The sequence below is a fragment of the Seriola aureovittata genome, chromosome 8 (genome assembly GCF_021018895.1).
Source record: "Seriola aureovittata isolate HTS-2021-v1 ecotype China chromosome 8, ASM2101889v1, whole genome shotgun sequence".
Lineage (NCBI taxonomy): Eukaryota > Metazoa > Chordata > Actinopteri > Carangiformes > Carangidae > Seriola > Seriola aureovittata.
This window is the reverse complement of record NC_079371.1, coordinates 27,962,576-27,988,710: the sequence shown is the minus strand read 5'-3', so window position 1 is coordinate 27,988,710 and position 26,135 is coordinate 27,962,576. Positions and strand designations below refer to the sequence as shown.

The 26,135-nt window shown below is 41.4% G+C and overlaps 1 protein-coding gene and 1 long non-coding RNA gene across 2 annotated transcripts; both read left to right on the top strand.

Annotated features, from left to right (window-relative positions):
- Positions 1-112: 112 nt before the first annotated feature.
- Positions 113-26,135, top strand: enpp6 (ectonucleotide pyrophosphatase/phosphodiesterase 6). Its single transcript, XM_056383750.1, has 8 exons — positions 113-477; positions 14,393-14,572; positions 16,478-16,589; positions 22,171-22,312; positions 22,422-22,601; positions 23,353-23,490; positions 24,596-24,719; positions 24,983-26,135. Exons 1-8 carry the CDS (start codon positions 222-224, stop codon positions 25,192-25,194), a joined length of 1,344 nt encoding a protein of 447 aa, XP_056239725.1. The 5' UTR covers positions 113-221; the 3' UTR covers positions 25,195-26,135.
- Positions 19,264-20,628, top strand: LOC130174122 (uncharacterized). The gene is made up of 2 exons (XR_008828544.1): positions 19,264-19,984; positions 20,253-20,628. It is a non-coding gene; the product is annotated as an uncharacterized LOC130174122 (long non-coding RNA).

Sequence of the window (26,135 nt, the reverse complement as noted above, 5' to 3'; positions counted from 1 at the left end):
TTATTATTTTATGTATGTGACAGAGGCCATTCTCTTCAACTGGGGTGATTGCACTGTCTTCTTTTGGAGCTTTTTTTTTATAAGGTGAGGTGGGGGCCCCTCCTGCTCTGTTGGGGGTGTCATGTGTGCGCGTCACTCATGCCCCCAGACAGACTTTAACCCCACCCTCCGCAACATCTCTCATACAGAGCGAGCAGGGCTCAGCACGAGGCAACACGACCATGTCCCCGAGACAGACACCCACGCGCTCCCTGCGTCTCCTCGCGGCGCTGCTCGTGCTGCTGGGCGCGGGGCAGCGGTGTCTCGCGGTGAACCCGCTGCTCGTTTTCCTCATTGATGGATTCCGCTACGACTACATGGATGACCTGCACGCGCTCCCCGGATTCCGCGAGCTCGTGGCCAACGGGGTGAAGGTGGACTACATGACGCCGGACTTCCCGAGTCTGTCTTACCCTAATTACTACTCATTAATGACAGGTAATCAGTCTATCAGTGTGTCTGTCTGTCACCAGCCTGCAGCGACGGTGGTCACTACATGACCGACCAATGAGAACACAGCTTGTCAGGTAGTAAATACAAGGCCAGTCTATAGAGATGCACCTGTAAAGCAGGTTTGAAAAACTGGTGAAATGAAACTTTAAATCAAACATCAAGAGTTGAACAGCTGTGGGATCACACACACACACACACACACACACACACACACACACACACACACCTGCTTAGTGACAGGTGGGACAGGTGTAGCTGCCTCTGAGTCAGAGACTGAAGATTGAAGAGGAAACATGATGGAGTAGAGTATTAACATTACTGTGTCAGGAGATTGACTGAGTCACTGATGTTCACCAGCTGTGACAGCGTGGTGCTGGTGGTGTTTTCACCCTGTGAGTTTGTCTTAATGGTCTAATGTAGTTCCTGTACCAGGAACTACCACACAGGTGGATTTGAGTACTTAGACAGATGTCTGTGTGTGTGTGTGTGTGTGTGTGTGTGTGCGTGTGTGTGGGGGGGGGTAAGATTTTGTCACTGCACGTGTCTGCATGTTGACTTGTCTTTGGGCAAGATGCTGTACCCCAAATTGCCTCCGATGGCTGTTCCATCACTGTATGAGTGTGTGTGGGTGTGATGTATGAATCTGTGAGTGAATGTGTTAAATACAGTAAAGCTTTGGTTCTCAAAGTGAGACCGGGGACCCCAGGGGTCCTTGAGAAGGATCCTGGTGGTCCCCAGCAGAAAGGGGAATCATTTTTTTCACTATAATTCCATCCATAAGTAACACAATGACAGAATGTGTAACTGTGTTGCTCATTGGTTTAGACACTGACCTGTAATAAAAAATGTAAAAGCAAAAATCTATCAGATGTGGTCTGTGGTCTGTGGTCTGGTTTGTGTCTGTTTAGGTCCTTGATGAGACACAGTTTGAGAGCCACTGCTGTAAAGAACTCTGAGTGGTCTGTAAAACCAGAAAAGTGCAGTCCATTTACCCTTTTTACCATTTAATGGCTTCACAACCTGCAAGACACAGTAACATGATCACAGGTCACATGTGAGTATTTGAAATCAAAATGAAGGCTGAGTTCAAAGATGGGTGTGGTCTGACTCATGAGTACTCATGTAATGATGCAGTAATACTGGTGATCTCAGCTGCTGTGATCCCATCACAACATGGGCTCTAGTTCCCTCTCTGTGACTTCTTGTTTACACAGCTGATTGCTTTTGACAGTGCCAGAGGTGTTTCCTAGCAACATGACCAGAGCTGTGTGACATTCCTGAAGTCTTAATGTTGATTTAAATCACTAGTTTGAAACTAGCTACTGATTACTATGAACTTTGGAAGGAGTTCATTCACAGCCCTGATGGTGCAACTCAATGCTGGGATTTATATACATATTAATGTTATATCAGTGCAATAAAAAACTTAACCCCACAGGAGAAAACTGTTTCAACAATTACATACAACTGTGTAGTACAAAAAGTGTTACATTTAAAGGCTGCTTGTCAGCTGGATGAAGGTTGAGACTGAGACTTTGGCATTTCTCTTCTGGCTTTTGTTATTACTTACTGGCTGAAAAATAGACTTACGTCATGATAGCTGTCATAAGCCAATATCAGCTGGTCTACATTAAAAGTATCTCATATCATGGTGCCAGATTTTATCTACAGTCTGAACCTGTGTGTCAGTGAAGAAGCAGCTGTAGCAGCAATAGTGGTGGTGAAGGCTTTATTTGCCACAGGACAGGAAATGTGCTTTAATGAAGACGAGATATTATTATTATACCTCTATCTGTCGAACAGTCATCATCAGTGAAGCAGTGTCTCTGTCAGCACCAGTCTGGAGCCCCACACAGTAACTGATGATTTTACCCAGAACTATGAGACTCTGTCATTGTTTGAAGTCCGTCACTTTTGTTAGAATCACATATGTTGTGGAACAACGGAAACGCTGTCTCTGTGTGTGTTGTGAATGTCAGTCAGTCACTCACTGTTTTGATTGAGGCATTGAAACAGGTCAAAGCTACCAAACCTGATCCAGGTGAAATTTACATCCTTTAGTTTAAACCTGGGACGTATCAGTCACATGTGGGTACTGTCATGACTGTACGACTGTAGCTGTATCCCAGATCCACATGTACATACTACTGATTTACAGTTAGTACACCCAAGAGTAAAAAACACTGGTGTGTGTATTATAAATTCATTTCTGATTTATTTTTGACAGTAAACATCAGTAAAGTGTCAATGTCTCCATATGCAGCTGCTAAAATGCCTAAAAAATATATTTATTATATTTGATCATATATATTTTACAATATATTTTTTCATATTTGTGTCATATGTCATATTTTATGTGATGTTGCTGCTATGATGTGATGCTATGATGCAGCTGTGAGGTGCAACCAGTATTTTGCTCTAACCTGTTTACATGGGTGCCAAAATGAAAACCAAGATGTTCCACAGCCGCCATGCACACGCCATGCACATACCACGCACACGCCACGCACACGCCACGCACACACCACGCACACACCACGTACACGCCATGCACACACCACGCACACACCACGTACACGCCATGCACATGCCACGCATCCAGTGTGTTCCTGACCGTAGCCTGTGAAACTGTCGTCTGCTGGTGAAGAGGTGAATCGTTCAGTGAACTCTGACACAGTAAAATCAGCTCCCTCTGTGTTATTTCTGTCGTTGTCATGGTGACAACGACAGAAACAACAAGGACAACATGCAGCAAAGGGCTGTGGGTCAGACTCGAACCCAGGCCGCTGAAGTACGGACTGAGCCCTAATGGTAAGTGCTCTACCAGGTGAACCACCAAGCGACCGGGGTGTTATATTTTAAGATGGACTAGATAATGTGTCATGAGCATGAATGAGTAACTAGACAAGACAAGAATTACTGGCCTGCAGTTTGTAAATGGCAACTATAAAGATAACAGCAGTTTGTACAGCAAGGAAGGGATTTGATAGAGGAGCCTTTGATGTGAATGGATGTGTCAGGGTTCAAACAAAGAGCTCTTTCAGGGGCAGATGTGACAGATGTTCATGTTTTTCACGACAGCACAGATAGACTGACCCTGTGTCTACCTTTAACTCACACATGCACTCATGTCAGCAGCTGAGCCAGGAAAGTGTGTGTTTGTTTGTAGAGGTCAGAGGTTACCACAATGACAGACAAATGGAGATGAGATGTGGAAAACGATTCTGCTCGCACATTTAATGAGTTTTTTGGTTGTGGATTAAAGTTATAAACAGTGCACACATGGAGGGTGATGAGGAAACATGACTGTTTCCTGTTTCCTCCACTTAACATCCACAGCAAACTGGAGGATGAGGATGATCCCACATTTGTTTTTAGGATATTCTAATGAATCCCCTGCTGCTGATTTGCATTTCATGGAGATGATATCTGTGTGTGTGTGTGTGTGTGTGTGTGTGTGTGTGTGTGTGTGTCTCGCGCCAGTTGCTGAATCTGACAGGCAGTCGAGGATTAAAGGAGATGTGCACAAGCAAGTGAGATTCTCAGTTTTGTTAAAAAAAAAAAATTCATCTCTGGTAACAAGCAAATGTACATGATGATATGATAACCATCTAATTCATACCATGGAACACCTTGAACCCACAATGCACTCTATCATTTGATTAGATTTGTGACTTTGTCAGAATGTGATCTCAGGATCTCTTGTCTTTTCACTTTACACTCACTGTGAACAGCTTCAGAAGCCCAGATGTAGCTGCAGAGGCACATTCAAATGTTGCCTTGCCAGCTGTTTGGTCCTGTCCTCACAGTTACTTTGCACTAGGCCGGACAGTCAACCAAAGAAGAATGAAAACCGACTTCTACACTTTCTCACTGACTTCATCTTTGTCATGTTGGTTAATTAAGATAAAACTTTCCTCAATGCTGCGTTCATGGACTTTCCCCTTAAAAAAATTCGACTTCATGTTCAGTCACGTGCCTCCGCCCCGTCCCACTAACCGTTTAGTCCACGTTTGCTCAAAGTGAAGTTGGAGATATGGAGGACACAAACGAACCATTGAGTCAGTACATTAGAGTTTTAACATGCATCACTTTTGCTGTTTACTCCTGGCGTCCACACAGAGATTTCAAGCCCCTAAAACTGAGACTTTTGAAAACGGCGCTGGAACTGATTCAGTTTGTTGAATCGACCAGGAGTAAAACCACTGGTTTGTTTAATCACATGGACACAATCACTCTGCTGAATATGAAGAGAGCATGGTTAAAAAGAGAGAGAGAGAGAGAGCGATAAAGACCAAATCAATTAGATCGATTGATCAATCATCGTCTGCGTGTGTTTCCCCTCTTACTGACCTGATGACAGGTAACAGTGTAATGTGAGCTATATATGGAGGAGTAGAATTATTAACTTGGTTGTTAATATGTCACAGGGACTGTAAATGGCTGTGTGGTAAAACACTCCAATGGTAAAAACATCACTGAGAATTTTTACAGCTGTCATTGCTGTGGTTATCACCGTCCTGTGTGACCACAACAACACAGTTGTCCGTCATATAACAATAAGCTAACAATGCTCCTGAACACACCTCATTTTAAAACCAACACGCTCTGATGAGCACAAGTGCATTTGCTATTTAAACAGTCTGAAAGTAGCAGACAGTTATGTTGCGCTTGGTGCTGCTTTGCACCGGGTGTAAGATAGAGCCTTCTTCCCCAGCTTGCTCTGTAATGTGAGGTCATCATTCTGGAAACATCTTGTAGAGTAAAGAGACAGAGGACAGGTTGTGGTGATTTGCTGTTGTTGGACTCATGTATTAACATTCAGACAAATGGTGTTTGAAGACAACAGCAGATCATAATTTCCCTATCAGGACCGTTGCTGGGTCTGTGAAGTCAGAGCTTTTGCACAAACGTAGTTGATTTGGGATCAGTCATACCTAAAGGATGACTCATCTGATTATGAGCTAGTCTTGGTCCAGCTTGGGCTGGAAAAACCCCTTTGACACAGACAATGTCTGCCAGTTGTTGACACTTTGTGAAATCTTATGAGATGATGAGGCTGAGGATCACTAAAGCCGTGTTTCCACCACAGGAACCAGGGTCTAAATTTGGTTCCGGGGGGAATTGATCGACCCCCATAAAGGCACCTGGTCGGGGGGTACTACTTTCCAAAGGTTCAGGAACTTTGGGGGGTGTGGTCTGCAGTCCTGAACATTTCTGACTGGTTGAGCACTTGCTGCATTTTACAGTTTTTTACCATTGCTTACACACGAAAATCTAAAATAATACACAGATTTTGAAACTCGATACACAAAGGGCAAAATGTCAGCCCAGACTTGCACAACTATACGCACATTCTCACCTCACACCCTTTGCAAAACACTACACACACTGTTCTACAAAACACCAAACACTTCTCTACATTAGACACATCATTTAAAACTGAAAACCTCTGTGTGTTAACTGCTAAACACTGCCGCTGAAACATCACACTCAGTTAGCAATCACATGAACTCAGAACCCACATGTGAAGACACATGTAACCAATCAGATCACTCAGAAATCACAGCTTGATCACCAGAAAAACGAGTCAGGTTTGCTCTTTGGTGTGAACAACAACGGTGGACAATTTCTAGAAGAAGAGGTGTTCGAGTAAGAGGAGGAAGAGCAAGAGGAGGAATAGGAGGAGGAGAAAGAGGAAGAGGTGAAGGAGAAAGAGGAGCATGAGGACACAGAGGACAGGGAGTGGCGAGAGGACAGTTGTTACAGATGAGATCAGAGACAGGATAGACAGTAACTGTAATGTTGTATTTTACAGTGCAGTATGTTCATGTCATCTTCAGTTCACTGTTGAGAATAGAGAGATTTTGTTTCCCCTTTGTGTTTGTGTTCATATTTACAGCATGATACAAATGTAAATGTCAAAAACATACAGTAATGGTGTTTTTATACTATATATACACATATCATGAGGGAAGGAGAAATGTGAAACTTTTAGATGTAGCACAGTCGTGTGCAGTTGCTGGTGGAAAGATCTATATGTTTGGTGTTTGTGTGTAAAGTCTGGAAGCTAAAGTGTCATTTTTAGAAGAGTTTATATAGTTTTTGATGTAGTGCTTGCTTTTGCAAGAGATGTAAGATGTTTTGTATTTTGTGTATATGCTTTTGGTTTGTGTGTGTGGAGCTTTGACACACAGGGCCCTAGTTTCAGGAACTGTGTGTTTACAATAGTGAAAAACTACTCCACCCGTGATGTTTACAGTTTGTCACTATTGCAGAAACACACTTCCTGAAGCTCTGGCACTGTTTGTCAATATTATGCCACTTGGTTATGTACTTATTATAGCCTGATTGTCAGCAGTTTAGTTCTCTAAGGGCTCTTGGATAAAGCTTCTGTAGTTGTGAGTTTTTATGGACCTGCAGCACCTTCCAGAGGGCAGCAGGGTGAAAAGGTGGTGACCCGGGTGAGATGAGTCTCTGATCATGTTTGTGGCCCGACAAAAAGAGCAGGTTCTGTAAATTTCCTCTAGTGATGGTAACTGAGTGCCAGTGATTTATTGTGCCAATTTTATGGTAAAAAAAAATGGATGCAGTTTCATTACAGGAGATATATATCACACACTGGACTTGAATGCACCAAACAGAACACTGATGGCGATATGAACAGATAAATACATAGATAGATGGATAAATACTTTATTAATCCCCTAAGGGAAATCCATGTGTCCATTAGCTCATCAATGATAACAGTTAATTAATAACCGTTAATAATAAATAAACAATAATAATTAAATTAGTTGTTGGTTGTTAGTTGTTGTATAGCCTGATGGCAATGGTAAGAAAGGACCTCCTTATTAACAGCACACCTTTATGTAAGGTAGTGAGGGCTTAGACAACAGGTGAAGTTAGTGGTCTGAAAACAGGCAGGTGGTCAGAAACTTGTGAGTAAGTACTGCTACAGCCGAGATGACACAATAGACAATATGGCAGCGTGCAGGTGGAAATGGACCAGTATATATACTGTATGGAGGACCAGGGATGTCACAGGAAAAGTAATGTAAAATGTCATATTTTAATAGGCATTAAAATACTTAAGATAGAATAGAAGAAAAATTGATTTATAAAAACAGCATAAAACCCTCATTAAATAAACCATTTATAAGGACATTTATTAATTCATGAATTTGAAAAGCTATTTCTCCTTTTAGCCTTTCTATGACACTCTGAGATCTCAGTGCTGGTCAAACCAGGCTAAACAATCCCAATTGACCATTGGATGTAACAAGCTCGCTGATTGGTTGGAGAGCTAACCAGTGGGTTTTACCCTACTTATTAGTGCTGCACATTTAAACAAAATATAATCGAAGCTGCAATATGGCCAAGTGCAATATCCAAATCACAGGACCAGAAATTTTTGTGATGAAGGTAAAATGTGTCACAACATTGTTGTGTATTGTTAGCACTATAAGTGTTGTGGCGCTACAGAGACGCCCTGGCCCACAAATCATATTCTCCAGACGTCAAGACCATGTTTGTTTGGTACAAACATATATATATATATATATATATGTTTGTATGTATATGCCAAAAATAACTGCAATATGATTTTTGTTGCATATTGTGCAGCCCTACTATTGTATGGATTCATTAATTTGTATGCTTTATGCTTTACTGTATAATTATTGTACTTGGTCCTCCATGATGTTCAGCATCGTATCCACTTTCCCAGTATGAGACAAGTCTTGTTGCATGTCACAATCGAAATTTTCATTTTCAGTGATTCTGATCTGAATCAGGACAAAAAGAATCAGATTCAAATCGAATCAAATAGTGAGATTACCAAAGATTCCCACCCCCATAATGAGCCTCCAGAGAGAGAGGGAGAGAGAGAGAGAGGCACAAAAGAAGAGCTGAGCAGAGGGAGAACTGAAGCTACTGACTCGCAGAAATGTGAGGCAGCGTGTATTCACTTAGTCAGGCTGTGAATCGAGGTGACACTGATTGTGCTGGACGATACTGTCTTCCTTGTGAGCGATCATGCAGAATGCTGATGAGGCATAATCATTACTGAACATGTCAGTACAGTGGCTGTACTCAGAGCAGACAGTGCCTGTCTGAATCAGAACTGAAGGCACAGCAGAAATGAAGCTTAAGCAGAAGACATTTTTCACCAGCTCTACAGGCAGGCTTCCTGTTCACATGTACGACCAGGGAAACACTACTTCAGCAACTTCAGCATGCCATTCATAACTTGTCGTGTACTCACAAAACAGGGCCTGAAAGAGACGTACGCCACTTCCCACATGCAAGTTTAGATCCATTAAAACAAACGTGCTCACCTGTACTCTGAGCCACGCCATGATGGAGATGCAGGTGTTGAACTGAAGCCAGATTATAGAAATTAAACTTCATATCACACATTACTTACAGATCCACTTCATCATAATCATCAACCCAGCAGGGTTATTTGAGCTTGTGCTAGTGACCCAGAACTTAATTCAAATTGAAATTCCAAAAGGCTTTATTGATTATATGAGCGTAGTCTAATACACACTCCACACAAGACAGTATCAATAAGGAACAAGCAAGTTTATAGGTATTAACAACAAAACATATTACAGTTCGCTTCCTATAGAGTTTTGTACATTCTGTTAGAAAGTGAAACTCTGCCTCAGCTCTGTCTTCTTTGCATCCAAGCTGTTAGCATTAGCTAAGCTGTTAGCTGTTCTGTGTTTAATGTCAACATGGCCAGGTGATCTGCCATGGTGTAAACTAATATAGAATAATATCTATAATATTGTTTAAAATATATAAACCAACCCAAATCTCAAATGAAGTTGTGCTCTGAGAGGAGAGGGCTGGACTGTAGCTGTGCTGTCAGTCGTGGAGCCCCTGCAGCTGTTGAAACGTGAGGATGATTCAGGATGTGGCAGGTGGCAGGATAGTCTCATAGCCAAAAGGTCAAAGGTCAACTTCACTGTGACATCGTAATGTTCTGCATAAACACTTGTGCTCATTATTCTACACTGTAACTCAGGAACACAAGAGGAGGTTGTGAACATGTTTCCTGCAACTTGACTGGTGAAGCGGGAATTCACCTTTAGATATTTAGTATGTGATGTCATCAGCTGTGTACGTGTCGATAGCCTGATGCTTAACAAATACCAAGAGATGAGCTTTGGTGTGTCTGTACCTCCCCTGGTCGCTCCACACTCTGATGGTGCTACAAAGCGTTCAGAGCCTCCACCTCCATGTTTGACCACTGTGTTTGATTGTCCTGTTGCATCAGCTGCTGCAGCCATCAAAGGAATAACATGTAGATCAATATTCATCAGGGATTTGATCATCTATGGCTGACTGAGCCTCACTAAAGTGTACACATTTTCAACTTGATTGTGATTAATAGAGGGAAATTTCATGGAGGTTTATAAATCTGATTACTTTTGTTTAGTCTGGATCCTACACGGTTTTAAAGATGCATCACAACTTACTGGGAAACAGCACAGATTTATTCTGGACACTTGTCTTTCCACAGCATTTCACAACAAGCCACAAGATTGTGAAAGTTGTAGTTAAAGTGATAGTTCAGGTTATTTGAGGTGAGGTTGTGGGAGGTACTGATCTGTAGTCAGTGTGTTACCTGCAGTAGATTCAGTTTAGAGAAGCAGCAGGAGCTCCAGCACAGAAGCAGAGTGATGAGCTGCTGTGGACAGGCTCAGCAGAGAAACATTTATTTTAGCCACATAAAAAATATCAGTGAAAATACCAGTATTATCAACTGAAGTGTCTTTTTCACACTTTATCTGCTGTCAAACAGACATTTACTTTGGAACTACAGTTAGTGAATCATTGAACTATTGAACTATTACTACACATAAGCAAACCTACACGTGGCTCTAACTCAAGCAGCTGATACAGTGCATGCCATAGTAAAGGTCTGTTTGAGACTGAAAATATTCAAAATAAAGCGACACTTCAACTAATATCAGCTTCTTTCTGTGGGAATTTCTTAAAGTAGCTAAAACATGTTTTTCTCCTGTCACTGCTATCACTTATATGAAGGGCTGGTGTTGATGGTATTGTTGGTTCTGTTTAGTGAATCTGAATCCAGTATTGAAACTGCTTATCAAATCTGAATTCTAATTAGCTTTCAGAATTGGTAAGTAACTAAATTTGTAAATAACTTAATCTCTTGGGGTTTTATTTTTGTGACAACCAGTGAATGCAGCGCCCTGACACAATCGCTCTGTCTCTGATTTTGTCCACAAGGTTAAAGTAGATTCTCGCAGAAAATGTGCTGTTATGGAAGAATGCTGAAAAGGGTAAATAAACTGATAGTTGTTGATATATATATAAAAAAGAAATTACATGTCAGTGTATGCATCTCACAGTAGCATCTAAATCCCTGCAGCACCTGAAGGCAGCGGGCATGTGTGAGACAGATAAAGCTAACTGTGTTTACTGTGATCAGATCACATGTAAATGACAGCAGGTCTGTATGAAGTAGAGCTGCTGCACTAACATCAACCAGATAGTCGGGGTTGTTCAAGTTCACTATTCACAAGGTTCAAAGTTCAGTTCACACAGATTCAACGAGTTCATGTTCGTTACTTCTGTGCACTACACCAAGCAGAAAACCATGGACCAGACTAAGACAGGGTTAGTGTTAGGTCATCAGCTCTCTGGTGTGAGAGTAAATGATGTTCACGTTCTTCAGTTGTCCATCATTCACAGCACAGCAAACAGGTGGAAGTGTCCACACACACCTACACACCTACGTCTGGATGATGTAGATGATCTCCTGCCTGTGCATCACTGTTTTTTTACACATAATAATAATGATAGTGATAATAATACACTTTATGCATAAAGGATGCAGCCCAAAGTGCTTTGACAAATATAGAAAGGGAAAGGAAGTTAAAGGGGACCTATTATGCTTTTTTGAGTTTTCCCCATCTTATAGTGTGTTATAGGTTTTTGAGCATGTAAAACGTCTCCAGAGTCACAAGGATCAAAGTTTACATCAAAGGGAGGAACTCTGTCAGGGCAAAACCCAATTTTCTTCCTTTGTATTGGGGATCCAGACATTACTTCCTGGTCCTATTGACATCAATACTTCTCTTGGTGCTGCCCATCTGCAAGCTTGGCACGCCCCCACACAAGGCACAGCACATAACTACTTATAATGAAGAGTTTTCTTTAGTTTTGTAGCCATGCCAAAAAGACAGTGTTCTTAATAGCCTGGAGAAATCTACTTCATTTTTTCCTGTTCAGATTCAGAAATTTAGACGCTTCATTTTCACAACAGTTATTTCTGTAATTCACACTTAATGTGGCTGAACAGGGGACTCAGGCTCACAGCCTGTCAGTCTGCATTGTTATTATGGATTTGTGATGTTTAACCACGTTACTGCGACCTGATCACATTAGCAAGAATGAACGTTGCAAAGATATAAATGCTTAAACGTTTGTCAGTAATAATGTCCTTGCAGACTGTCCAGCATCTTGATTTACATTCAACTCTACATTCATTTTCTACCGCTTATCCTCTAGTAGGGTCGCGGGGGGGCTGGAGCCTATTCGGGCGAGAGGCGGGGTACACCCTGGACATCGCAGGGCAAACACATAGAGACACATTCACACTCACAGCCACACCTATGGTCAATTTAGAGTATCCCATTAGCCTAGTCCCCATTTGCATGTCTTTGGACTGTGGGAGGAAGCCGGAGTACCCGGAGAGAACCCACACTGGCACAGGGAGAACATGCAAACTCCAGAAGATCTACAGAACTAACTACAGAAAGCCCGAGCCGGGACTCGAACCCGGGACCTTCTTGCTGTGAGGCGACAGCGCTAACCACTGCACCACCGTGCAGCCAGCGCTCTACATATTTCTACCTAATATTTCTTGGTAGGGTGTTCCACAGTTTAGGCGCGTAATAGCTGAAGGCCCCTTCCCCAGTCTTATTTTGGGGGACATGTGGCGCATTTAGAAGCCTTGTTGTGGAGGATGGATATTGGATGTGGAGGGACATTAAAAGACAGACAGTCAGTGATGTAAGAGGGCACCAGACCATTGAGAGCTTTGTATACAAGTAAAAGGACTTTAAAATCGATTCTACAAGATACAGGGAGCCAATGTAGTGCAGCCAGTACAGGAGTAAGTTAAGTAGTCCGGCAGCAGAATCTGAATTAGCTGTAGTTTCTCAATTTACTTTTTCGGAAGACCAGTACAAAGAGCATTACAGTTGCCAATCTGCTTGAAATATGAGTATGAATGAGCTTCACAGCATCTTGCATGACTGTGACTGAGTGTGACGGACTACACCTTCAGTGTGTCTGAGTTAGCTTGTCGCTCTGATTCATTTCTGCCACGTGAGCGTCGTCTGTCAGTAACACATCGATAATAATCATAATCAGTGAATCAGTGTAGTTATTGATGACAGAGTCAGTTGTGTTGCTGCTCTTTATATCTGAGGGTCCATGTCATCAACACGACTGACGTGGAGGCGTTTCAGTGGAGCAGCAGCATCTTCATGGAGGAGTCTGGTCCTGATGCATTCAGAAAGTCCAAATGTATCCAAAATAATAAGAAGCAAAGTAATTCTTATTTTGAAACATCCAAGTGAAGAGAAGGATGAGGATGTTTTGTTTTTGTGTAATTTTAAAAATCTGTCATGGAAGAAAAATCTCATAACTTTGATCATTTCAAGACTGAGGATGACTCATTGACATGGATATCATCTGATGTTTTCACTGGTTGGCGGCTGCATGTCTGTGTGTGTGTGTGTGTGTGTGTGTGTGTGTATGGTTGTGTGGGTGTGTGTGTGTGTGTGTGTATGTGTGTGTGAGTGTGTGGGTGTTTGTGTGTGTGTGTGTGTGCAGTCCTCTATCTTACTAAGCCCTAAAAACAACAGCCGATCCTGGCCAATGGGCTGTGAGCTTTGCAGCCTGCCTCCTGATGATGTGCTGATGTGTGTGTTTTGATGGAGCACATTCTCCTTTTGAAAAGATCACTGGCTGGAGACACACACACACACACACACACACACACACACACACACACACACACAGATCCAGCCAGTCCTGCTTGATGCTGACTCTTTTTCACTTTTTCCTGATATCACTTAATTTCCCATGGATGTAAATCAGCAGTCTGTCAGTCTGTCTCACCTCATTACCTATCTGTGGTTCTCAGCTCTGAGCCCACTCGCTCCTACTGAAGCTCTAAATCTTTCAAACACCTCATACATACAGTACATACATATAGTTTCATTTCTAACACTGGAATTACTGCCTCCTCCACTCAGACTAGTTTCAGGTTACATCCCTGTTTATCCAGAGTCAGAGAAAATATCAAACATTTTTGTCATAATTGCTGTGAAGTCTTGAGTAACGGCTAAAAAGTATTTTGTGGGGTCACACTGAGCTTGACCTTTGACCTTTGACCACCAAAATCTAATCAGTTGTCCTAGAGTTCAAATGAATGTTTGTACTAAATTTGCCCTTTAGGTGTTCTGGATATATTGTGTTCACGAGGCCAAAATCATGTTTTGTGAGGTCACCTTGACCTTTGACCTTTGACCACCAAAATGTAATTGTAATTTGTGTAATTCGTAAGTCCAAGTGAACATTTGTGCCAAATTTGTTCTGTCAAGTTCTGTCAAGGCGTTACTGAGATATCGTCTCCACGAGAATGGGACGGACAGACAAGCTGAAAACAATATGGCTCTGGCTCTGACTGTCGCCGGCACGGAGGAATAAAAACACTCAGTAATTCCTTTAAAAAACTATAGTGTGTGTTTTGGACAACAGTGAAGATTCATGGCACAGAGCCATCAGCTCCATGACGCTTCCACACGCAGACTTAATGTTTTTCTTTGTTGCTGGTTTGTGTCAGGCCGTCACTGTGACGCTCATCAGATGACTGGAAACTACATGTGGGATGAAGCCTCAGAGAAGGAGTTTCTGATCGGGACCAACCCTGACAGCCGGCTGTCTCTCTGGTGGGATGGATCAGAGCCGCTGTGGGTCACTCTGCAGAAGCTTGGAAAGAAGGTTTTCATGTACTACTGGCCTGGTGAGCGCACACATCACCACACACACTAACCTGAACACACATCAGCCTGTCTTCATGTATGGGAGGCATTTCTCAAACTGCAAACTACAGACACAGATGCAGCACTGACGCTGCTGCTCTGGGACTCCTGTTTTACACTGACTGCAGGTTCAACTGTGTTCACAAAAACAACAGTGACACTTTATTTGGATGGTCCACCTACAGAGAGTTTACAGAGTGTTGCAACATTTCAAAAAGGTTATTAGTTGAGTTTGAACAATTTCACTGTTTCCTGCTAATGTTAACCATTAGATGGTTTCCTCGATTGTTGGTTGAATATTTGGATAGAAGAGAGCGGTCTGACCAGAAGATCATATGAATATCTTTCTGGGTAGAATCACAATCCACCATCTGATTCATGAGTCTCCAAACAGATTTAGTTGAATTCATGTGATCACATGATTAGTTGTCAAAGTCACTTCAACTCCAGGCTAAAGGCCCAACTCGCACATCTCTGCATCCTCTCTCTGCTCTGATTTTATTCTGAAAGTCCTGACTGGAAGTTGTTATTCGTATCTTTTAGCCGCTTTGACGTTTCTTTTAGATGTTTGTCTGCTGCTACACCTCACCCACAATAAAGTCTTCTGTTTACAAACTGTGTGGCAACCAATCACACGCCTTGCTTAGTTCATATGGAGTATTGGTCTTGATAGTGCAGTTATCTATTTGTAAAGTTCATTTGCTGCCCCAGCTGGTCCCACCTCTTCTTTCCCTGCCTGCAGGCAGGTCTCTGGACGGCAGCTGGTGACGGAGGTTCTTGTTCTGCTTGGGTGGAGAACTGGTGCATGTGCTGCTACGACAAACTCACAGAGGCTGCAGAGCAGAACAAGGACTGCTGTCTACAGGCTAGCTGTTCAACAGTTAACAGTGGACTGGTTAGCAGAGACTGAACTTTTACAATTAAATCTCTTAATAAAGACATTTTTAATGAGCAACCACCTTATACTTCAAAACGTTTATTACTTCACATGACAAACAATTACTGACACAACAACAACACAGCAAACACTCACTACACAATCAATGACAGTGAAAGAATAGATGTGTGTGAGACTGGAAGGTGACACTGAAAGTATCCAACAGGTGAACAAACCAACATGCAGCCTCTACTGGAAGCAGCTGGTAAAGGTGGTGGTGGTAAATTTAGAGTCCGGTTTGGACAGAGAAGCCAACTGTGATTCCTGAATTCACCCAGTGAGCAGAAAAGTGTTTCTGTGGAACAGCTGATTGAGTGAGGAGATGATGATGATGATGATGATGATGATGACGCAGCGGAGGTGAAGATGAAGATGTATTTGAGATAAGCGGAGCATCATGCAGACAGAATGGGACACCTACAGCATCAGTCACTGAGCTGAACTCCAGGAATGCTCTTATACAGATACATATCTGTGGGTGGCTCATTCTCCTGCAAACCTACATCCCCCTTTGGATACGATGGCCAGTAGAGGCCAGATGTTTAATGATGTTACTTTGAAGACATGTTTCTTAATAATAAATTTATAAAAATATAAAATAACTACAATAAATAAAAATTTGGCCTCCTGATGTTCAGGTGACTTTAAGGAGACCAGACACCAAACACCAGGTGCATAAATAGGGATGGGTACCAAGCCCGAGACTGTCCCCCAAAATCAGGGGTTTACCTGAATTGCGACAGCACCATCTGGTGGCGTTAGTGAGTAATGTCATGTTTTGGCACCTACACATATTTTAGGACAAACATTTACAGATCTAATAAAGGGTTCACTTACTTTTTCTTGTCATTCTAACTTCAAGGCCTATGAGTTACTGTATGCAATGTTAATTATCCAAAGAACCATCTGTAAATGATGTAGTAATTTTATATGTGTGTGTGTGTGTCAGGCTGCGAGGTGGAGATTCTGGGTGTCCGTCCATTTTTCTGTGAAGAATACGTCTACAACCCATCGGAGAAAAACCTCACAGACTCGATAGAGAACGCTCTCAGCGTCCTGAGGTAACGACACAGTGACCTGCACCTGTCACGTCCTTCTTTTAGCCTCTACATGTAGAGGAGCTTGAAGAGCTCAAGATGACATTTGAACGGATTTGAACTGGAAAATCCCACAGTCATAAATGACCAACAGCATAAAGGCACACGTTATTACACCAATAGCAAGCCACAGTGAAACCAGAACTTCCTGGTTTTTTTCCAGAACTAATGAAACCACATTCAAAATTCCACTGACATTTGTTACTCTGCTAATCATAACCGATCCAGCCTCTTACTCAACATGATGTTCTGTGGCTCACTTTTAGATCAGGACAATATGTCCCCTTGGAATCACAAGGTTTTGTGTTCAGAGTGGTTTTGAGATATTGAGCTTCAAAGTTTTTGCATTCCAAATAGCAAAAATGATATGTGGAACAGGTCTCTTTCATACATTAAAATGACAGACACCCTAAAGGTATTCTACACATACAATATCAAAATCCTATCAAATTTGTAAATGGGTTTTTTTGGAACAGGTCAAATGCAGATAGAACCTTGTGGTCCTGAGAACTCGCTTTCTGTGTGGAATTATAAGGTTCTATACACACTACCGTTCAAAGGTTTGGGGTCACCCAGACAATTTTGTGTTTTCCATGAAAACTCACACTTTTATTTATCAAATGAGTTTCAAAATGAATAGAAAATATAGTCAAGACATTGACAAGGTTAGAAATAATGATTTTTATTTGAAATAATAATTTTCTCCTTCAAACTTTGCTTTCGTCAAAGAATGCTCCATTTGCAGCAATTACAGCATTGCAGACCTTTGGCATTCTAGCTGTTAATTTGTTGAGGTAATCTGGAGAAATTTCACCCCACGCTTCCAGAAGCCCCTCCCACAAGTTGGATGGGCTTGATGGGCACTTCTTGCGTACCATACGGTCAAGCTGCTCCCACAACAGAGATCTGGTGACTGCACTGGCCACTCCATTACAGATAGAATACCAGCTGCCTGCTTCTTCCCTAAATAGTTCTTGCATAATTTTGAGGTGTGCTTTGGGTCACTGTCCTGTTGTAGGAGGAAATTGGCTCCAATCGAGCGCTGTCCACAGGGTATAGCATGGCGTTGCAAAATGGAGTGATAGCCTTCCTTATTCAAAATCCCTTTTACCTTGTACAAATCTCCCACTTTACCAGCACCAAAGCAACCCCAGACCATCACATTACCTCCACCATGCTTGACAGATGGCGTCAGGCACTCTTCCAGCATCTTTTCAGTTGTTCTGCGTCTCACAAATGTTCTTCTGTGTGATCCAAACACCTCAAACTTCGATTCGTCTGGCCATAACACTTTTTTCCAATCTTCCTCCGTCCAATGTCCGTGTTCTTTTGCCCATATTAATCTTTTCCTTTTATTGGCCAGTCTCAGATATGGCTTTTTCTTTGCCACTCTGCCCTGAAGGCCAGCATCCCGGAGTCGCCTCTTCACTGTAGATGTTGACACTGGCGTTTTGCGGGTACTATTTAATGAAGCTGCCAGTTGAGGACCTGTGAGGCGGCTATTTCTCAAACTAGAGACTCTAATGTACTTGTCTTCTTGCTCAGTTGTGCAGAAGGGCCTCCCACTTCTCTTTCTCTCTGGTTACAGCCTGTTTGTGCTGTTCTCTGAAGGGAGTAGTACACACCGTTGTAGGAAATCTTCAGTTTCTTGGCAATTTCTCGCATGGAATAGCCTTCACTTCTAAGAACAAGAATAGACTGTTGAGTTTCACATGAAATTTCTCTTTTTCTGGCCATTTTGAGAGTTTAATCGAACCCACAAATGTGATGCTCCAGATTCTCAACTAGCTCAAAGGAAGGTCAGTTTTATAGCTTCTCTAACCAGCAAAACTGTTTTCAGCTGTGCTAACATAATTGCACAAGGGTTTTCAATGGTTTTCTAATCATCCATTAGCCTTCTAGTGCAATTAGCAAACACAATGTACCATTAGAACACTGGAGTGATGGTTGCTGGAAATGGGCCTCTTTACACCTATGTAGATATTGCATTAAAAAACAGACGTTTGCAGCTAGAATAGTCATTGACCACATTAACAATGTATAAAGTGTATTTCTGATTAGTTTAATGTTATCTTCATTGAAAAAACAGTGCTTTTCTTTCAAAAATAAGGAAATTTCTAAGTGACCCCAAACCTTTGAACGGTAGTGTATCAAACATGAAAACAAGCAATGATTTTCAGTTTACTCATAATTTGTTTGAAACATTACATTAGTGTTGTTACAGAGTGTCTACATGTATCAGAAAGTTAAATTGAATGTGTTCTATTCTCTTCTATTTTTATTTTTTTTTGTTTAATGATGAATCATTTTTTCTTATTCAAAAAAAGGACTACAGCTTATGTATAAAGGTCAGGGGTAAATATTTTGCCCAGTGCAGAGGCAAATTAGATCTAGGAACCATTAGTTTAAGTTTCCTTTAGGTTAGACAGCAAGTAAGTGTAGCAGCTCAGTGTAAAGGCAGCATTAGGTTTTTGTCTTATTTTGGGGAAAAAAAAAAAAAAAAAAGGTGGATGAATGAATGAAATTAGTGTTTCTTGTGCTGTGAAGATGCTATGTAGACTATTTAATTACCTTTAAAGGTGCAATGTGTAAGATCTGACCAGCTCAGGACAGAATTTTAGTTTAGAATGTTCAAAAAATGAACTAACACTATCAATAGATAGATAGATAGATACTTTACCTCTCTGCTCTGCAACACAGTGAGATGAGATGTTTACTGCAGCTGTAGCTGCTTCTCTGTCCTGCCAGAATGTTGTGGAGAGGAGGGTTGGTATTGTCCAAGATGGCCTCCATCTCCTGCCAAGCACAGACCCAGCCTTTTTGACCAGCGTGTCCAGTCTGTTTGTGTTCATGTCAGACATGCTGCTGCCCCAGAAGACTGCAGCATAAAAATATAGTGTGTTTGTGAAGCCACAGTGACGATGTCATGACCAAGACCTCCATCTAATGTATTTTATAGATATCTACTGAAATGAGCATGCTAACCAACTAGCTGCATCCCGCACTGTGTTGTAATACCACTTTATGACACTATATGCTGTGTGAGTCAGTGTAGCATCTAGTCTGCCCTCAGTCCCACGAAGAAGAACAGCTTCTTCCACGACTTGAAGTTACGCTACAGCTTCCAACTAAAAAAAAAAAAAGCTCCCGACTAGCATCACAGAAACACAGAAATGGCTGAAGCGCATAGAAAGTGATCTTTATCTCCATCTCCAAGAACCGCTCCGACAAGAAACCACGTTCAACGGCAAAGAAAAGAAGAAACATGAGTAAATCCTGGTGTGGCTTCCCACCACTGGAAACAGCTCTGGGTAAAGAGATGCGGTTTGATGCTGAGCTGCAACTTTTCTGTTAAACAGGTGAGTAACATCTAATGTTGGTCTATAGAAAAAATTATCATCAGTGCAAATGACACACCATACTGACAAACACTTCAAGTGGCATAAATGTATGATTGATGATGTCGACAGATGTTTTAGCGATGTAGCAGAGTTTAGCCTGTTCCTGCAGCTGTTGTCCAGATAGATGCATCAGTAACTTTTTTTTTTACAAGTAAGACAAAGAGACTTTTAAGAGACTCTTTTATGATCTAAACTAATTGTCCTATCACATGTTTGTCTGTATCAGGACCAGAAGTCCAGTCCAGTCCTCCCAGGGACTGACCAGCACCTGCCTTTTCTTCTGCGTCTGGACTCATCAACCATCAACAACCACATGATAGCACCTCAGAGATTTATCCCTGCACAGAACACATTGTCTATACTGTGATCTTCTGCACATCCTGCTCAGCAGGAGTTTCGTCAACACTTTTGTACATAGTTTTTTTCATAGTTTTATTTTTTAAATGTGTATCTATGTATATTTATCTTTTTGACTGTTGCAGTATTTTACCTTTTTATTGTTACTTCCTGTTAATATGTTTATTGGATACTGCACCAAACACCAAGCCAAATATCTTGTAAGTAAAAACCTACCTGCCAATAAACCTTATTTTCTGACTCTGCCTTTGTGATGATGTCATCATCCCTTCCTCATGCTGCTGTAGCCTGACACCCATGTGTCATGCAGTGTCCCCTTGCCTTCATATTGATATAGGTAAATAAAAACATACTGTTTGTATTACAGGTAATCATAATTTGTTTCTGTGCTATCAACAGTTTAAACTATCAACAATAAATGCACATATAAATAATAAATTATTAAGGAAAATGGGGAAAACAACATGATTAACTGCATGAGGGCGAAGAGGTGAATTGCTGCCCCCTATGGAGGTGGAGCAAGTAGCACGATCTTACACATTACACCTTTAAGGCATTAGCTGGATAATGTGCTAGTGTGCTAACAGTGAAAATAAACTCCTCAGCAAGATCTAAAACAACAAAAAAGATGAACTTGCCCTGCATTTGTACTGCTGTCCTTTTTCTTATAAACCTTGTGTTACAGGAAGTTCATCTCCAATGAGTTTTCTGAGGTGACCTGACAGAGAGGCAGGCCCTGATTGGTTGCCTTGTGTGCATTCTAAGTGCTGATTTGCTCAGAAGTAAAACCTTATAAAGTTCAAGTTTGGAGATAAGAGGTCTAAAAATGCATAAAAGTTAAAAACCTCACATGACCACACATAATGTTAATAGGTTGTAACAGAATAAAAATATGGGAATAACTCAATTTTGACAAAAATGTCAGATAGAACCTTTTAATTCCAAGGGGATGAATAGTTTTTAGCTAATGTCACTGTTTTCTATTTATTTAGTTATTAGCCTTTAGCAAACACCATTTCCCAACAGCCCAACATCATGAGTCAGCATGACAGAGGCCAGTCAATGAGTGAGATAAGGGGTCACGGCTAGTTCACAGTCTGTAATAACAGTTGGACAGTGGAGTGTGTGTGGTTACTTCACAGTCTGTAAAAACAGTTGGACAGTGGAGTGTGTGTGGTTACTTCACAGTCTGTAAAAACAGTTGGACAGTGGAGTGTGTGTGGTTACTTCACAGTCTGTAATAACAGTTGGACAGTGGAGTGTGTGTGGTTAGTTCCCTGAGTGTAGAAAACAGATTACAAATGGTGACAGAAGAGAGCGGAGTGAGTTTTATAGATATAGAAGAAACCATGTTAGACTCATGTCTGTCACGCTCGTAGTTTTGTCATGTGAGCTGTAGTTTTTTCTGTGCTCACAAAGTAATCCTTTAACTTATTAATCAGACAGTTTCCCCTTTAATAGCTGCTGTAGTGGAGCTGATTTGTTTCTTAAACATTTCAGGAAGACATGCTGATGAAAGAAATGCTGATTGACAGATTGTATTGAGTTGGAGTAGCTAGAGGAACAGAGCGGAGCCTGGACGTGACAACACGACTTTCTCTCTGTGTAAGACAGAGTATGGCTTTGATGAGAAAGTCAATAAAACTGAAAAAAGTGAAAATAACTGCATGTTTTGATGAATGTTGAATTTAATCAGATTTAATTTCATCAGATGATGTTGCTGTTGACATGTTAAATGATTTTGATTGTGTGTGTGTTTGTGTGTGTGTGCGTGTCTGAGTGTGTAGGTCAGGCAAAGCAGACATGGCAGCTATATATTATGAGAAAATAGATGTGGAGGGCCATCACTTCGGTCCAGACTCTCATCAGGTCAGATCAGCTGTGAAACAACTGGATCGTGCCATGCAGACACTCAACAGCAAAATCAAAGTTAGTAATATCTCTGCTGTTGTTGTCACAGTTACATCTACCACCGCTGCACGTCTCCCGTCATTCAGTTTGTTTTCATCTATTTCTGCTGCCGTTTATATTCCTGCAGGAGAAGAACATGGCGAACCAGCTGAACGTTGTGCTATTTTCAGACCATGGTATGACAAAGATCCAGTGGATGGAAAAGGTCATAGAGTTGGACAAGTTCATCAACATGTCGGACATCGGCAAGATGATGGACAGAGGACCAGTGGTTAGTCTATGGCCAAAACAAACCAAGTACCAACAGGTGAGACCAGGATCTTTCTTTTCTGCTCCGCCATCTTTGTGAATAAGAAGTCAGTGATCACAAAATGATTCATGGAGAAATTGATAAGGTGCTTAGATATAGTAAACACAGCTGAAGGTCCAGGTTGAGGAATACTTCAACTATATGATAACTTGCCCTGTCTCCTGTTCATTTTTATTTAATGTAATGTTTTGAATCAAGTATCTGAGTATCTGAGACTCCTCTCTGACATATTCTGGAGGATACTGAAAGGCAAAGCAACAGATTAGTTTCTGAAGAAATTGTTGGCTTCTGGAATAGCTGAAGCTAAACTGCGTTGCTGTATGAAGGAGCAGTTGAAGTCGCATCAAGAGTGGGAAAATGGGGAGAGGAAGGAATGAAAAGTGTAAACTGTAGTGTAAGCAGTGAGAGAAGATTAAACAGGAGTCATATTGTGTAGCTGAGTTGAAGTTCAGAGACTGGGGGGGGAGGGTCTTCTGTGTCACCAGTGACTTTTTTAAACTGCGAGGGAGGAACTAGAGGAGGTTTGACATGTGCAGGTGTCTGACCAACCTGGTCAGTCACTGGTGCTGTAAACCTGCCTTTTCATAGTAAGGTACTTTTTATTCAAATGATTACATTAACACTGCTGGTGTGTGTGTGTGTGTGTGTGTGTGTGTGTGTGTGTGTGTGTGTGTGTGTGTGTGTGTGTGTGTGTGTGTGTGTGTGTGTGTGTGTGTGTGTGTGTGTGTGTGTGTGTGTGTGATGCCAGGTGTATGCCATGCTGTCTCGGGTCCCTAACATGCGTGTGTATGGGAGACAGGAGATCCCTCAACGTTTCCATTACAAAGGAGGGAAGTTTGTTTCACCCCTGACGCTGGTGGCCGACCCCGGCTGGTTTATCACCGAGGTAACAAATCATATATCACTTGTATCGCCACATTGACCAGGGCAGTCTATATGATTGTCGTACGTAGAGCATTGAACGAGTGAGTGAACAAGAGAGAGCAAAGGAATGATTTGTGTTTTTTAGCCCTAAGGTTATGACACAACACCATAACAAGCTCAGATTATCCTACCACATGCATTTCAAAGACCAACCAACAAGCCTGAAAAACAACAACTACAAGCTACAATAAACTATTAGATACTATATTGAATATCCCAGAGAAACGTGCAGTAAAAGTAAAAGTCGACATGAAGCAACAGATTCCGTCATTTAGCATCATCATCATAAGAACATGTTGCCTCACTAACTACTAAAGCCAGTAATAACAATACACAGCATCAAGACCAAACCAAGCTGCTACAATAAACAATCAAGAAGCTCATGAGACAATAAAATGAAACAGTGTTCCTGCCTGTTTGAAGTTCATTCTGTGTCTGAACGTTACATCAAACTCTTAGAGAACGGCCTCCGCATCACTTCCAATATCATGATGGATGTTCATCAGTGCTCCATGTCTGCAGTGTCAACACCAAACTCCTCCTTTATCTCCTGCTCTCCTCTTCAATCTACACTCATGTTAAAAAAATATGACAGGATCTCCTGTGGTCACAGTTTATTTTCAGGATAGGATGTTAAAAAACAAAGTCATTTTTAAAAAATGTACACACGGTGCCTACAGGATTATGGCTGCTTGTGCCACTGAGGTACAGCAGTCTGTCAGCAAAGACAGCGAAGAAGAAAACTGGTAGCTTGTAAAAATGGATGTAAAAAATGCAGGATTTAAAATACTTCCAGTATTGTCTTTGCAAATGTTTTCATGAGGACATACATTTTATTTATTCGATACATGTCTCAGAGCTCAGACATTCACACTGTGATCATTACACTCATGTTGGTGAGTGTTGGTAATATTTCATCTGAATCACATGTGCACCACAAAATCCATAAATGCTCACCTCATACTTTGTTCTATCCTTTGTTAAATTTGCTGTGTGTGTGTGTGTGTGTGTGTGTGTGTGTGTGTGTGTGTGTGTGTGTGTGTGTGTGTGTGGGTGGTTCAATCCAGAACAAGGCGAGCCTCCCGTACTGGAAAAACGACTCTGGAGCACCCTCAGCTTGGCAGAACGGCTGGCATGGTTACGACAACGAGTTCCTTGACATGAGAGGCTTTTTCTTGGCAACAGGACCTGGTAACAAACACATCATATTTGTGCATGCAGTGCAATCTGGGAAATTTATTTACACCTGTGATCCGTCAAGCAAGCAACACTCTGAGTCTCTCAGCAGCCACACTGTTCTGTTATCCACCGTCTGTACCGTGCCAGTGAAGTGTGCAGGAGAAATGACGTGTGTTGCTGTTCTGTCAGTCTCTTGTTTTTAGTGAAGCTAAATATTGTAAATTGTAATATCAGGATATTATTAGATCTGATTATGTTTACTTAATTTCATTCAGACTTCAGGCGCAATCTACGAGCGGCTCCAATCCGAGCGGTGGACGTGTACAACGTGATGTGCTGGACACTGGGAGTGAAACCTTTGCCCAATAACGGGTCCTGGTCTCGGGTTGAGTACATCCTGAATGGCTCTGATGGTCCTCCCCAGTCCACAGCCCTCTGGACCTGCTGCATGGGTTTGTTAGGATTACTGCTGGCACTATGGGATTAAGAGATATAACAGCTCAGCGCTTGTGGCATCTGACAGTAGAGAGAAATGATGTAGAAGGAGTTACAACATTAAAACGTGTAGAGGTGAATGCATGTGAAAGGAGGGGAGAACACATGACACATTTTCTCTTCCTTGTCCACTCCATGAGTTCACGTCTGAGTACATTAACATTTTATGGTAAATTTAATAAATTCACAATTTGTGAAATCTAACAAATTGTTAAATTTGACATTTGCCTGTAAATTTTCTCTGTTTCAGCCGAGTTGATCAATTCAATTCAATTCTGTTTTATTTGTATAGCACCAAATCATAAAATGCATCATCTCAAGGCACTTTACAGGGTAAGGTCAAGACCTTACATGATAACCATTCATTGTCATAGTAAAACATGAAAAGTTATATATACAGTATACCAGCAGGACTCTCGCTTGTTTACATGTAATTATTTCTAAGTTACATACAGTAGTTATGTCCAGGAAACTTTCCAGGAAATTATACAGAACAATTATAGTGAAAATCGAGCATTACTGATTTCTGGGTGTGTGTATGAATCATGAATGAATGAGTCATTTTGGAAATCACAGCAAAGCATTTTGAAACTGTTGGACTTCATGCAGTAAAGGATTTTGCCTTATTTTCATATGTTGGAATTTGTATTACAGGGAATGATATAAGCTATACTTTTTTAAATTGGTAAAGCACAACTATGTGTAGGAGATGTTTTGAAGCCCTACTTTCTTTTCTTCCTTTTTTTATGCTCGGGCTCTTTTAAAATGTTGTTACTTCAGTCCGTAGAGGGAATGGTTATAACTGAGATATTGTTTTGATCTGATTTTGAATTCAGCTGCTCATGTCTCTGTCTGATCTGTAAGACCCTGTATGACATATGGTTTGTCAAATGTGCTGTATGAATAAATGTGCTTTGATTTGGAAACAGTTAA

Coding starts and splice junctions, on each gene's coding strand:
- enpp6 (XM_056383750.1), top strand. CDS start 222: ATGTCCCCGAGACAGACACCCACGCGCTCCCTGCGTCTCCTCGCGGCG. Junction 22,602..23,352: donor AACAAACCAAGTACCAACAG/GTGAGACCAGGA, acceptor GTGTGATGCCAG/GTGTATGCCATGCTGTCTCG. Junction 23,491..24,595: donor CCGGCTGGTTTATCACCGAG/GTAACAAATCAT, acceptor GGTTCAATCCAG/AACAAGGCGAGCCTCCCGTA.